We start from the raw sequence: 15,842 nt of genomic DNA on the forward strand, positions 1-15,842 counted from the left end.
CTCTGCAAAAGAGTCTCGTCCAGAGAGGACCCTCCTCTCCTCTCGTGGCCCGAGATGACCCTCCTCGCCTCTCGTGGCCTGAGATGACCCTCCTCTCCTCTCGTGGCCCGAGATGACCCTCCTCGCCTCTCGTGGCCTGAGATGACCCTCCTCTCCTCTCGTGGCCTGAGATGACCCTCCTCTCCTCTCGTGGCCTGAGATGACCCTGAGCGGCTGCAGGGCATTCTGGAGGGGGAGGGTGAACAGCCAGAGGTCGTGGTCCACATTGGTACCAACGACATAGGTAAAAAGAGGGATGAGGTCCTGCAGCAAGAATTTAGGGAGCTAGGTGAAGGATTAAAGAGCAGGACCTCAAAGGTTGTAATCTCTGGATTACTCCCGGTGCCACGTGCTAGTGAGTATAGAAATAGGAAGATAGAACAGATGAATGCGTGGCTAAAGGGATGGTGCAGGAGGGAGGGCTTTAGTTTCCTGGATCACTGGGTCTGCTTCTGGGAAAGGTGGGACTTGTACAAGTCGGACGGTTTACACCTGAACCAGAGGGGAACCAATATCCTTGCGGGGAGGTTTGCTAGCACTGCTGGGGGGGGTTTAAACTAACTTGGCAGGGGGATGGGGTACAGAGTGGAGCTATAGTAGGGGGTGATTTACAGCCAAATACAGAGGAAAAAACAAGTCAGCTGGGAAGGCAGAGCAAATATGTGAAGGCAAAAGGGAATATGGCAGGGCTGGAAGGCATTTATTTTAATGCAAGGAGTCTTGCAAATAAGGTGGATGAACTGAAGTTGTTGTTGAACACATGGGAGTACGATATTGTTGCCATCACGGAGACATGGTTGAGGGAGGGTCAGGACTGGCAGCTCAATATTCCGGGGTATAGAATCTTCAGGCGAGACAGAGGGGGGTGTAAAAGGGGAGGGGGTGTTGCGATATTAATTAAGGAGTCAATTACTGCTGTAAGGAGGGATGATATATTAGCGGGTTCCTCAAATGAGGCCATATGGGTAGAACTTAAAAACAAAAAGGGGGCAAGCACTTTGCTGGGAGTGTACTATAGGCCCCCAAACAGTCAGGGGGAGATAGAGGAACAGATATGTAGGCAAATCTCAGAGAAGTGTGAAAATAATAGGGTAATAATAGTGGGGGATTTCAACTTCCCCAATATAAATTGGGATAGTCAGAGTGTGAAAGGCTTAGAGGGTGCAGAATTCTTAAAGTGCATCCAGGAGAGCTTTTTGAGCCAACATGTAGAAAGTCCTACAAGAGAGGGGGCGGTACTGGACCTAATTCTGGGGAATGTAGCCGGGCAAGTGGTGGAAGTATCAGTAGGAGAGCATTTTGGCGACAGTGACCATAATTCGGTGAAATTTAAGGTGGTCATGGAAAAAGACAAAGACGGCCCGGAAATAAGGGTTCTAAATTGGGGGAAGGCCGATTTTAATATGATAAGGCAGGATCTGGCCAAAGTGGACTGGGAGCAGCTACTTATAGGAAAATCCACATCAAAACAGTGGGAGACTTTCAGAAGGGAAATAGAGAGAGTACAGCGCCAACATGTTCCTGTAAAGGTCAAGGGTGGGACCAACAAGCAAAGGGAACCTTGGATGACAAGGGAGATACAAAAATGCATTAGAAATAAAAGGGGGGCTTTTGGCAGTTACAAAAGACTAAAGACGGAAGAAGCCCTAGAGGAGTATAAAAAGTGCAGGGGCATACTTAAAAAAGAAATTAGGAGGGCGAGGAGGGGCCATGAAATAACACTGGCGAGCAAAATAAAGGAAAATCCTAAGATGTTTTATAAGTATATTAAGGGCAAGAGGATAACCAGGGAAAGGGTAGGGCCCATTAGGGACCAAAGTGGCAATCTGTGTGTAGAACCAGATGATGTAGGCGGGGTTTTAAATGAATTTTTTGCATCTGTGTTCACTATGGAGAAAGACGATGCAGACATAGAAATCGGGCAAGGGGATTGTGACATACTTGAACATATTAGCATCGAGAGGGAGGAGGTGCTAGCGGTTTTAGCAGGCCAAAAAGTCGATAAATCCCCAGGCCCGGACGAGATGTATCCCAGGTTGCTGTGGGAGGCAAAGGAGGAGATTGCAGGGGCTCTGACACAAATTTTCAGAACCTCTCTGGCCACAGGGGATGTACCAGAGGACTGGAGAACAGCTAATGTAGTACCATTGTACAAGAAGGGTAGCAGGGATAAACCAGGGAATTACAGGCCAGTGAGCCTAACATCTGTGGTAGGGAAATTATTGGAAAAAATTCTGAGGGACAAAATTAGTCTCCACTTGGAGAGGCAAGGATTAATCGGGGATAGTCAGCATGGCTTTGTCAAGGGTAAATCATGTCTGACAAATCACAGAAATCACAGAAACCCCACAGTGCAGATAGAGGCCATTTCGGCCCATCGAGCCTGCACCGACACACATCCCACCCAATCCCCGTAACCCCTACACCAACACATATCCCCATTTAATCCCCCTAACACTAAGGGTCAATTTATCATAGCCAATCAACCTAACCCGCACATCTTTGGACTGTGGGAGGAAACCGGAGCACCCGGAGGAAACCCACGCAAACACGGGGAGAATGTGCAAACTCCACACAGACAGTCGCCCGAGGCCGGATTCGAACCCGGGTCCCTGGCGCTGTGAGGCAACAGTGCTAACCACTATGCCACCGTGCTGATTGAATTTTTCGAGGGGGTGACTAGGGAGGTGGATGAGGGAAATGCTGTGGATGTGGTTTACATGGACTTCAGTAAAGCTTTTGACAAAGTCCCGCATAGGAGACTGGTCAAGAAGGTAAGAGCCCATGGGATCCAGGGTGCCTTGGCGCGTTGGATCCTAAACTGGCTGAGTGGCAGGAGGCAGAGGGTGATGGTCGAAGGTTGCTTTTGTGACTGGAAGCCTGTGTCCAGTGGGGTACCTCAGGGATCGGTGCTGGGTCCCTTGTTGTTTGTGATCTACATAAATGATTTGGATGAGAATGTAAAAGGGATGATCAGTAAGTTTGCAGATGACACGAAAATTGGTGGGGTGGTAAATTGCAAGGGGGAAAGCCTCAGGCTACAGGACGATATAGACGGGTTGGTCAGATGGGCGGAAAAGTGGCAAATGGAATTTAACCCTGAAAAGTGCGAGGTGATGCATTTTGGACGGACAAATAAGGCAAGGGAATACACAATGAGTGGTAGGACCCTAGGAAGTACAGAGGGTCAGAGGGACCTCGGTGTACATGTACATAGATCTCTGAAGGCAGCGGAACAAGTAGATAAGGTGGTTAAAAAGGCATATGGGATACTTGCCTTCATTAGCCGAGGCATAGAATATAAGAGCAGGGAGGTTATGATGGAGCTGTACAAAACGCTGGTGAGGCCACAGCTGGAGTACTGTGTGCAGTTCTGGTCGCCTCACTATAGGAAGGATGTGATTGCTTTGGAGAGGGTGCAGAGAAGATTCACCAGGATGTTACCTGGGATGGAGCGCCTCAGCTATGAAGAAAGACTAAACAGGCTGGGGTTGTTTTCCTTGGAGCAAAGAAGGCTGAGGGGGGACCTGATTGAGGTGTACAAAATGATGAGGGGCATAGATAGGGTAGACAAAGAGGAACTTTTCCCCTTAGTAGGGGGGTCAATAACAAGGGGGCATAGATTCAGGGTAAGGGGCAGGAGATTTAGAGGGGATTTGAGGAGGAACTTTTTCACCCAGAGGGTGGTTGGAATGTGGAACTCAATGCCTAAAAGGGTGGTAGAGGCAGGAACCCTCACAACATTCAAGAAGCATTTGGATGAGCACTTGAAATGCCATTGCATACAAGGCTATGGACCAAATGCTGGAAAATGGGATTAGACTGGACAGGGATGGATGGGCGGCGCAGACACGATGGGCCGAAGGGCCTCTTTCTGTGCTGTAAAACTCTATGACTCTATGACTCCTCTCGTGGCCTGAGATGACCCTCCTCTCCTCTCGTGGCCTGAGATGACCCTCCTCGCCTCTCGTGGCCTGAGATGACCCTCCTCTCCTCTCGTGGCCCGAGATGACCCTCCTCTCCTCTCGTGGCCTGAGATGACCCTCCTCGCCTCTCGTTGCCTGAGATGACCCTCCTCTCCTCTCGTGGCCCGAGATGACCGTCCTCTCCTCTCGTGGCCTGAGATGACCCTCCTTGCCTCTCGTGGCCTGAGATGACCCTCCTCTCCTCTCGTGGCCCGAGATGACCCTCCTCTCCTCTCGTGGCCTGAGGTGACCCTCCTCGCCTCTCGTGGCCTGAGATGACCCTCCTCTCCTCTCGTGGCCCGAGATGACCCTCCTCTCCTCTCGTGGCCTGAGATGACCCTCCTCTCATCTCGTGGCCGGAGATGACCCTCCTCGCCTCTCGTGGCCCGAGATGACCCTCCTCGCCTCTCGTGGCCTGAGATGACCCTCCTCTCCTCTCGTGGCCTGAGATGACCCTCCTCTCCTCTCGTGGCCTGAGATGACCCTCCTCGCCTCTCGTGGCCTGAGATAACCCTCCTCTCCTCTCGTGGCCTGAGATGACCCTCCTCTCCTCTCGTGGCCCGAGATGACCCTCCTCTCCTCTCGTGGCCTGAGGTGACCCTCCTCGCCTCTCGTGGCCTGAGATGACCCTCCTCTCCTCTCGTGGCCCGAGATGACCCTCCTCTCCTCTCGTGGCCTGAGATGACCCTCCTCTCCTCTCGTGGCCGGAGATGACCCTCCTCGCCTCTCGTGGCCCGAGATGACCCTCCTCGCCTCTCGTGGCCTGAGATGACCCTCCTCTCCTCTCGTGGCCTGAGATGACCCTCCTCGCCTCTCGTGGCCTGAGATAACCCTCCTCTCCTCTCGTGGCCTGAGATGACCCTCCTCGCCTCTCGTGGCCTGAGACGACCCTCCTCTCCTCTCGTGGCCTGAGACGACCCTCCTCGCCTCTCGTGGCCTGAGATGACCCTCCTCGCCTATCGTGGCCTGAGACGGCCCTCCTCGCCTCTCGTGGCCTGAGACGACCCTCCTCGCCTCTCATGGCCTGCGAGGACCCTCCTCGCCTCTCGTGGCCTGAGACGGCCCTCCCCTCCTCTCATGGCCTGAGACAGCCCTCCTCGCCTCCCTCAGACTGAGATGACCCTCCTTGCCTCTCATGCCAGCTTGCCCCTGGCAGGGAGCCACTGCTAGCAGCATCTCTGGAGTTTGTTCCTGGCAGTCAGGGGTCAGCTCCCATTTGGCACTGATGTCGGCTCCGAGGGGGCAGGCCGCAGGCTCCTGTCCTGAGAGACGGCAGGTGGACTCCAGCCATCGCCATCCCACTGAGCCCTGTATCTGTGTCTCCACTGACCGCTGGTCTAACAGCAGCTCTCCGCTCCCGAGCGACAGCAGCCGGCATCGCAGCCCCTGGTCCAGGAGTCCAGAGCATTGATTCTCTCCCCTACGGCCATCAGAGCTGCGGTCTGTGCTTGCGTTGCCGGTGGAGGCACCGACTGCTACCTGACCATAGGCGCTGGGAATTTCGGCAGTAGATTGACAGTAAAAGCTCATTTACAAACCTATCCATCATTTCAGCTGATCTTATGCCAAAGTTACCCCACCCCGACCAAGGAAATTCCCAGCGAGAGTTTTTAATAAAAGACCTTGTATTTCTGTAGCACCTTTCACAACTTCAGGACATCCCAAAGCACTTTACAGCCAACTAAGTACTTCTGAAGTGTAGTGACTGTTGTAATGTAGGAAATGCAGCAGCCAATTTGCGCACGGCAAGCTCCCACAAACAGCAATGAGATAATGACCAGATAATCTGTTTTAGTGATGTTGGTTAAGGGATAATATTGGCCCAGGACACTGGGGAGAACTCCCCTGCTCTTCTTCAAAACAGTGCCTGTGGGATCTTTTACATCCACTTGAGAGAGCAGACGGGGCCTCAGTTTAATATCTCATCAGAAAGACAGCACCTCCGACAGTGCAGCACTCCCTCAGTACTGCACTGGAATACAGTATCAGACTTTTGTCATAGAAAGAAATGTGTTTATAGTTAGTTTACAAGTAAAGCATTTTAAAATCTCCCACAAATGATGAATGAACTATAGTGCTGGTAGTAGATTGCCATGCAAAGCAGTAAAGGGTTTGACAGGAGACACTGTACCTCGCCAATTAAATACTTCAGACTGCCCCAGGGAATCTTGGTGTCTTTCTGTTCATAAGCCTTTGTCAGATAAGTGTCTAGAATCTCCATGCAGACCTGAGGTACAGGAACAAACAAGCAGATGAGTGTCAGTGTTTGTATCTTTGTGAAAAAATATTGTCTGGCAAATGTGTCTTGGGTTGAAAATAGGTGGAAAAGCTGATTAATTTTCATTACGATGGAGGCAGGTGTGACATTATGATATATATTTCTGTGATTTTTGTCATTGTGTCAAACCATTTTACTGGTGCTTACACACCCATCGTCATGAAGCTGCTGTGACAAATTACAGATTTGTCTTCAATCTGTAATTATCTCTGGCCCCTTGTTCTTGACCCCCTCAACTACAGGAAACAGTCTGCTTCTCTCTACCCTGTCCCATCCTTTCATTATTTTAAACACTTCTATCATATTGCCCTGCAGCCTGTGTTGTTCCAACAAAAAAAGATTCAATTTTTCAACTCTTTATTCATGTTTATATTTCCCCATACCAGGCAGCATCACTGTGAATCTGCATTGAACCCCCTCTAAAGCCTCAATATCCTCCCTATAGTGTGGAGCCCAATACTGCACCCAGTGTTCTAAATGAGGACTTATCACAGTTTTATTTAGGCTCATCATTACCTCTTGGCTTTTATATTTTTATCTTTTGTGATAAAACTTTTTTTTAATGTCTTGTCAACCTGAGGTGTTAATGCCGTGTAAGCTGTGCCAACAAACCCCAGCTCTGCCAAAGCACTGATCCTACTGCCATTCAGAGTATAATTAATAATGTAATTTATATGCTGCTGTAACATGGCAACACAGCGACCTGACACTGCAACACCAGGCGCGTGGCATTCCAAGAGGCGGACTTGCCTCCCCATTCCCCCACACACCAAGTTCTGGATCTCAACCATTCTTTCAAGAGAGTGTGAGCTTCCTCTAGGGTGGAGCTAGTCGTGGGCTTCCTCGTAGCTAGCTTAAGACAGAACTCTGGGATTAGGTTCCCCGCCTGCCTTCACAGCTAGGGAATAGAATAACATTGCATGTAGCTTGCAGAGCCATGGGAAGTCTGGTGGGACCTCAGACTCGCAAACAGAATTGTTTTTCCCTACTAACATCATCTATAACTCGATAAGAAACAATAAACCAGTGAAATCCCTGTTTTTTAAAAAATCACCAGCTAAAATATAGAAAACCTAAAAAGGTTAGAGAGCAGAGAGTTAAATCCAGAAATCACTTTACCAGGAAATCAGATTCATTGAAATCATATGACACATTCCATCCGATCTTGCCGTATTTTCTTCGCTCCTGGACAACAGCATGGAAGAACGCCAGCACGTAGACGAGTGTCCTGTAGGCAGTGTGGGAGCACGTGAACAAGGCTTCATGACTGATCTTGAAATAAGTAGCTCTCATGTTCAGCTTCAGACCATTGGGTGGTTCTGTCACGACCTGCGGTGACCAGGTATTGTTAGAGGGCAATAACAATGTGACTGAATTTCTGAGCAGTTGCAGTAAAAATAATCAGCAAAACAAAGCTAATAAAGGAGTAACATGGAGGTTGGATTATAAGGATCTCAAAAATGCTTCTTCAGGTAACAACTTGTGTTTATACAGTGCCTTTAAAACGTCCTAAGGAGCTTCACAGGAGCGATTATCAAACAAAATGGGACACCGAGGCACATGAGATATTAGGCCAGATGACCAAAAGCTTGGTCAAAGAGGTAGATTTAAGAGAATGGTAGAGAGAATGGTCTGGTTAAGCCTCAGACAGTAGTCAGGGAGAGAGATGGAGTCGGTCACTAGGGAACAGAGTTTATGGCGGGGACCGAAGACGATGGCTTTGGTCTTCCCAATATTTAACTGAAGGAAATTTCTGCTCAACCAATACTGAATGTGGGACAAGCAGCTTGACAAATCAGAGACAGTAGAGGGGTCAAGAGAGGTGGTGGTGAGGTAGAGCTGGGTGTCGTCAGTGTACATGTGGAGCCTGACGTGGTTTCGGATGATGTCGCCGAGGGGCAGCATGCAGATGAGTTGAACCATTTGGTAGAGTTTGGGATCAGTTGATCTTCTATGTTTCTAAGTTCATGTGGGTGGAGCTTGGGAAGCTGGCAAGGAAGTTAGTGGAAAAGTCGAGCCTAAAGCTGACAAAGGCATGGTTGAGGGTTTCAGTGACAGTGTGGGTGAGTTAAGGGCAGAGGCTAGTTATGTTACAGGGGAGGGATTAGGTGGACTTGGCAATGGAGATGATATATTTAAAGTTTCGCTCAGTGTTGGGTTCAGTTTAAGTTAGCAACAGACAGGGACTAGAGTGTGGGATCCAAACAGATGCCTTCAGTCTTGTCAATAATAAGCTGAAGAAAGTGTCTGCCTCATCCTTGACTTGTTGGCAGTGGTTATTGTAGAGTCATGTGTAGTGTCGTACAGGTAAACACTTAATCCCACCTGGATAGGTGCGGATGGATGTGTGAATGAGGGCAGTGAAGATAGAACCAGCTCTGTGCCTCCTTATCCTCTCCCCTCCTAAGAGTGGTAACCTGGTGCAGTTTTATTAATACAGCTGAAAATGGGTTTATCACCAAAAAGAAGCATTTTTAATAAGGGTGTGCCGTTCTCCACCTGTGAGTAACCAGATTTAAAATCACTGAAAATTACTTTTAAAAAAATACTGAACCATTTAATAGTTTCATTGGTGTACATTAGTCAGTTTCTTAGTGAACTAAAGACTTTTTGATATGAACAAAACTTTTAAAACGTGCTTGGCAGTGCCTGTGCGCCTGTAAGATGAGTGCAATGTGAAGAACCTTCCCGAACCAGCACAATCTCACTATGTCGACCTGGGGGCGTGGCCAGGTTTGTGGGCGGAGCCTGATCCGGCGTAAAACACGAGTACAAGTGGTTTTGGGCTTAACTCACATTTAAACTTCCCCGATCTTTTGCGCTGGTTCGGCCGATTCCGCCGCATTGCGCTGATAGTACCAGCGCAAACTAGCGGAAGCTCAACCCCAATGTCTAGACTGATAATTGAAGACATGGTGTGGAGATGCCGGAGTTGGACTGGGGTGGACAAATGTAAGAAGTCACACAACACCAGGTTATAGTCCAACAGCTTTATTTGAAATCACAAGCTTTCGGAGCGCTGCTCCTTCTTCAGGTGAAGTGGAGAAATGCATAAAGACACAGCTTATATAGTCAGATAATCATGTCAGATGTTTACAGGTAACCTTTCCAACTGCCATTTATCACACCTCGGCAGAGAGATAATCACAGCAGTCAAAGGTGTGAATGGTGTCCAAACAGGTCAGTCAGGGAAACATTACATCAAAGAACAATGAGGTGGGGTCACAAGGGGTCAAATATTGCAGATGCTGGGGTCTGTATGAAAAACAAAAAAAGACAAAAAACATTTTTTTTGGCTGGAAATCACAGCAGGTCCGGCTGCATCTGTGTAGAGAGAACAAGCCAATGTTGACTCGAGTCTGGATGACCCTGCATCAGGTGGGGTTACATGTAGCGTGACATGAACCCGAGATCTCGGTTGAGGCCGTCCTCATGGGTGCGGAACTTGGCTATCAGTTTCTGCTCGACGATTTTGCGTTGTCGTGTGTCTCGAAGGCCACCTTGGAGAATGCTTACCCGAAGATCGGAGGCTGAATGTCCTTGACTGCTGAAGTGTTCCCCGACTGGGAGGGAACACTCCTGCCTGGTGATTGTTGCGCGGTGTCCGTTCATCCGTTGTCGCAGTGTCTGCATGGTCTCGCCGATGTACCATGCTCCGGGGCATCCTTTCCTGCAACGTATGAGGTAGACAACGTTGGCCGAGTCACATGAGTATGTACCATGTACCTGGTGGGTGGTGTCCTCACGTGTGATGATGGTATCTGTGTTGATGATCTGGCATGTCTTGCAGAGGTTGCTGTGGCAGGGTTGTGTGGTGTCGTGGTCGCTGTTCTCCTGAAAGCTGGGTAATTTGCTGCGAACGATGGTCTGTTTGAGGTTAGGCGGCTGTTTGAAAGCGAGTAGTGGAGGCGTGGGGATGGCCTTAGCGAGGTGTTCGTCGTCATCGATGACATATTGAAGGCTGCGAAGAACATGGCGTAGTTTCTCCGCTCCGGGGAAGTACTGGACGACGAAGGGTACTCTGTTGGTTGTGTCCCGTGTTTGTCTTCTAAGGAGGTCTATGCGATTTTTCGCTGTGGCCCGTCGGAACTGTCGATCGACGAGTCGAGCGTCATATCCCGTTCTTACAAGGGCGTCTTTCAGTGTCTGTAGGTGTCCATCGCGTTCCTCCTCGTCTGAGCAGATCCTGTGTATTCGCAGGGCTTGTCCATAGGGGATGGCTTCTTTAACGTGGTTAGGGTGGAAGCTGGAGAAGTGAAGCATCGTGAGGTTGTCCGTGGGCTTGCGGTAGGGTGAAGTGCTGAGGTGTCCGTCTTTGATGGAGATTCGTGTGTCCAGGAATGAGACTGATTCTGAGGAGTAGTCCATGGTGAGTTTGATGGTGGGATGGAACTTGTTGATGTTATCGTGTAGTCTTTTCAGTGATTCTTCGCCGTGGGTCCATAGGAAGAAAATGTCGTCGATGTATCTGGTGTATAGCGTTGGTTGGAGATCCTGTGCAGTGAAGAAGTCTTGCTCGAACTTGTGCATGAAGATGTTTGCGTATTGGGGTGCGAATTTGGTCCCCATGGCTGTTCCGTGTGTTTGGGTAAAGAACTGGTTGTCGAAGGTGAAGACATTGTGGTCAAGGATGAAGCGGATGAGTTGTAGGATGGCGTCTGGAGATTGGCTGTTGTTGGTGTTGAGTACTGAGGCTGTCGCAGCGATGCCGTCATCGTGGGGGCTCAATTTCTGCCGCATCACCAAAATGGACCTCATCGGTCTCGCGGCAGACACAGAGGAATTCATCAGGAGAATGAGGCTCCGGGAATTCTTCCACAAATCCCAAGATGTCAGCAGCGAACCCAATGAGACAATCAATGATCCGGAACAGCAGACAGAGGGATCCACAGTGCAGCAACCGAAGAAGAGTGAGTCAAATTGGACCCCTCCGGAGGGTCGCTGCCCTAAGCTTCACATGTATGCTCAAGCTGTCAGGAGATGCATCAACGCCAGATTCATCAGCCGCACTCACAAGACAGTCCAGAATGTCACCCGAGCACAACGCAATGCCATCCACGCTCTCAAGACCAACCGCAACATCGTCATCAAACCAGCAGACAAAGGAGGTGCCATCGTCATACAGAACAGGACTATTGCAAAGAAGTATACCGACAACTGGACAACCAGGAACACTACAGACAGTTACCCGCAGATCCGACCAAAGAACACACCCGCCAACTCAAGAGACTGATCAAAACCTTCGATCCAGACCTTCAAAGCATCCTACATGCTCTCATCCCACGTACTCCCCGCGTGGGAGACTTCTACTGCCTCCCAAAGATACACAAAGCCAACACACCTGGACGTCCTATCGCATCAGGCAACGGAACCCTGTGTGAGAACCTCTCTGGATATGTCGAGGGCATCCTGAAACCCATCGTACAGGGAACCCCCAGCTTCTGTCGCGACACTACAGACTTCTTACAGAAGCTCAGCACCCACGGACCAGTTGAACCAGGAACACTCCTCGCCACGATGGACGTCTCGGCACTCTACACCAGTATCCCCCACGATGACGGCATCGCTGCGACAGCCTCAGTACTCAACACCAACAACAGCCAATCTCCAGACGCCATCCTACAACTCATCCGCTTCATCCTTGACCACAATGTCTTCACCTTCGACAACCAGTTCTTTACCCAAACACACGGAACAGCCATGGGGACCAAATTCGCACCCCAATACGCAAACATCTTCATGCACAAGTTCGAGCAAGACTTCTTCGCTGCACAGGATCTCCAACCAACGCTATATACCAGATACATCAACGACATTTTCTTCCTATGGACCCACGGCGAAGAATCACTGAAAAGACTACACGATAACATCAACAAGTTCCATCCCACCATCAAACTCACCATGGACTACTCCTCAGAATCAGTCTCATTCCTGGACACACGAATCTCCATCAAAGACGGACACCTCAGCACTTCACTCTACCGCAAGCCCACGGACAACCTCACGATGCTTCACTTCTCCAGCTTCCACCCTAACCACGTTAAAGAAGCCATCCCCTATGGACAAGCCCTGCGAATACACAGGATCTGCTCAGACGAGGAGGAACGCGATGGACACCTACAGACACTGAAAGACGCCCTTGTAAGAACGGGATATGACGCTCGACTCGTCGATCGACAGTTCCGACGGGCCACAGCGAAAAATCGCATAGACCTCCTTAGAAGACAAACACGGGACACAACCAACAGAGTACCCTTCGTCGTCCAGTACTTCCCCGGAGCGGAGAAACTACGCCATGTTCTTCGCAGCCTTCAATATGTCATCGATGACGACGAACACCTCGCTAAGGCCATCCCCACGCCTCCACTACTCGCTTTCAAACAGCCGCCTAACCTCAAACAGACCATCGTTCGCAGCAAATTACCCAGCTTTCAGGAGAACAGCGACCACGACACCACACAACCCTGCCACAGCAACCTCTGCAAGACATGCCAGATCATCAACACAGATACCATCATCACACGTGAGGACACCACCCACCAGGTACATGGTACATACTCATGTGACTCGGCCAACGTTGTCTACCTCATACGTTGCAGGAAAGGATGCCCCGGAGCATGGTACATCGGCGAGACCATGCAGACACTGCGACAACGGATGAACGGACACCGCGCAACAATCACCAGGCAGGAGTGTTCCCTCCCAGTCGGGGAACACTTCAGCAGTCAAGGACATTCAGCCTCCGATCTTCGGGTAAGCATTCTCCAAGGTGGCCTTCGAGACACACGACAACGCAAAATCGTCGCGCAGAAACTGATAGCCAAGTTCCGCACCCATGAGGACGGCCTCAACCGAGATCTCGGGTTCATGTCACGCTACATGTAACCCCACCTGATGCAGGGTCATCCAGACTCGAGTCTACATTGGCTTGTTCTCTCTACACAGATGCGGCCGGACCTGCTGTGATTTCCAGCCAAAAAAAATGTTTTTTGTCTGTTTTTTTGTTTTTCATACAGACCCCAGCATCTGCAATATTTGACCCCTTGTGACCCCACCTCATTGTTCTTTGATGTAATGTTTCCCTGACTGACCTGTTTGGACACCATTCATACCTTTGACTGCTGTGATTATCTCTCTGCCGAGGTGTGATAAATGGCAGTTGGAAAGGTTACCTGTAAATATCTGACATGATTATCTGACCATATAAGCTGTGTCTTTATGCATTTCTCCACTTCACCTGAAGAAGGAGCAGCGCTCCGAAAGCTTGTGATTTCAAATAAAGCTGTTGGACTATAACCTGGTGTTGTGTGACTTCTTACATTTGATAATTGAAGAAACAGCCACTTGAGGTGTGCACTGGGGCTGCTGGAGCCCACGGCCAGCTTTAGTCACTGCCTTCATTAGAGGAGAAATGCCAGCACTCTAAATATATAATTTCAACTTTATTCATTTTTACTTTTCTAATACTTAAGTGTTAAGATTCCCGAAAGTACCTTAAGTGAGTTCTGGAGTATTCCAATTGGAAAGTCTTGGATTGGATCAGTGGTGAGCCACAAGCGGAAGTCGGGATGGGGTTTATGTATTAACTCCAGTGCCTTCTCCAGCTCCTTCAGCCATTTTACGAGGAGGTGACAGTTCTGCAACATAAGCCACTGCCCACGGGCTACAGCCGTCTCCAGCAACTGCAGCGCTACCTGGCAAAGAGAGGGGAAAGGCAACACCTCCCATATTTACACAATACGATCAAAGGCATGCTACTGAAATGCTGTGCTTATTTCTGCAATGAAGTAACACAATAAGCTGTAACAACAGAGTATCTTGTTTGAGTCAATCCACCTTGTTGACACACATACATCATGTATCATATCTTAGGGTTTATTTCCTCAGGGAGAACTTCAATGGCACTGTGGGCAAGCAAGCAGAGAAATTACTGTGGGTGATACTAATGAAAAAATGTTGAATACATTATTTGATATTCTTCTATTTCAATGTGGGCAGTAATCATCTTATTTTAAATGGGTTAACACCTGCTAAAATAGTGGACAGAGGAATGACATATGAGCACATTAAACATTCATCCGCTAATATTGCCCACAGTAATGTCTAGGCTTTGGTGAGGTATTGACCCAAACAGAGTAAGATCCCAGGCCGGAGCACTGGCTGTTACTGATCCCAGACCAGGGCACTGGCTGTTACTGATCCCAGGCCGGAGCACTGGCGGTTACTGATCCCAGGCCGGAGCACTGGCTGTTACTGATCCCAGGCCAGAGCACTGGCTGTTACTGATCCCAGGCCGGAGCACTGGCTGTTACTGATCCCAGACCGGAGCACTGGCTGTTACTGATCCCAGGCCAGAGCACTGGCTATTACTGATCCCAGACCGGAGCACTGGCTTTCACTGATCCCAGACCGGAGCACTGGCTGTTACTGATCCCAGACCGGAGCACTGGCTGTTACTGATCCCAGACCGGAGCACTGGCTATTACTGATCCCAGACCGGAGCACTGGCTATTACTGATCCCAGACCGGAGCACTGGCTGTTACTGATCCCAGACCGGAGCACTGGCTGTTACTGATCCCAGACCGGAGCACTGGCTATTACTGATCCCAGGCCGGAGCACTGGCTGTTACTGATCCCAGGCCGGAGCACTGGCTGTTACTGATCCCAGACCGGAGCACTGGCTGTTACTGATCCCAGACCGGAGCACTGGCTGTTACTGATCCCAGACCGGAGCACTGGCTGTTACTGATCCCAGGCCGGAGCACTGGCTGTTACTGATCCCAGACCGGAGCACTGGCTGTTACTGATCCCAGACCGGAGCACTGGCTGTTACTGATCCCAGGCCGGAGCACTGGCTGTTACTGCTCCCAGGCCGGAGCACTGGCTGTTACTGATACCAGACCGGAGCACTGGCTGTTACTGATCCCAGACCGGAGCACTGGCTATTACTGATCCCAGACCGGAGCACTGGCTGTTACTGATCCCAGGCCGGAGCACTGGCTGTTACTGATCCCAGGCCGGAGCACTGGCTGTTACTGATCCCAGACCGGAGCACTGGCTGTTACTGATCCCAGGCCAGAGCACTGGCTGTTACTGATCCCAGACCGGAGCACTGGCTGTTACTGATCCCAGACCGGAGCACTGGCTGTTACTGATCCCAGACCGGAGCACTGGCTGTTACTGATCCCAGACCGGAGCACTGGCTGTTACTGATCCCAGGCCGGAGCACTGGCTGTTACTGATCCCAGACCGGAGCACTGGCTGTTACTGATCCCAGGCCAGAGCACTGGCTGTTACTGATCCCAGGCCGGAGCACTGGCTGTTACTGATCCCAGGCCGGAGCACTGGCTGTTACTGATCCCAGACCGGAGCACTGGCTGTTACTGATCCCAGGCCGGAGCACTGGCTGTTACTGATCCCAGGCCGGAGCACTGGCTGTTACTGATCCCAGGCCGGAGCACTGGCTGTTACTGATCCCAGACCGGAGCACTGGCTGTTACTGATCCCAGGCCGGAGCACTGGCTGTTACTGATCCCAGGCCGGAGCACTGGCTGTTACT

At 50.2% G+C, this 15,842-nt stretch overlaps 1 protein-coding gene across 1 annotated transcript in view; it reads right to left on the minus strand.

Annotated features, from left to right (window-relative positions):
- dnah10 (dynein axonemal heavy chain 10) overlaps positions 1 to 15,842 on the minus strand; it is a 304,418-nt gene that overhangs the window by 23,185 nt on the left and 265,391 nt on the right. The window contains exons 70-72 of the mRNA XM_086011825.1: positions 13,776 to 13,976; positions 7,402 to 7,611; positions 6,136 to 6,231 (exon numbers count right to left, since the gene is read on the minus strand). Coding sequence (XP_085867951.1) covers positions 6,136 to 6,231; positions 7,402 to 7,611; positions 13,776 to 13,976 — 507 coding nt within the window. The remainder of the gene's footprint in view (positions 1 to 6,135; positions 6,232 to 7,401; positions 7,612 to 13,775; positions 13,977 to 15,842) is intronic.

The sequence above is a fragment of the Somniosus microcephalus genome, chromosome 19 (genome assembly GCF_052327205.1).
Source record: "Somniosus microcephalus isolate GS21.2 chromosome 19, FLI_Smic_1.0, whole genome shotgun sequence".
Taxonomy (NCBI): domain Eukaryota; kingdom Metazoa; phylum Chordata; class Chondrichthyes; order Squaliformes; family Somniosidae; genus Somniosus; species Somniosus microcephalus.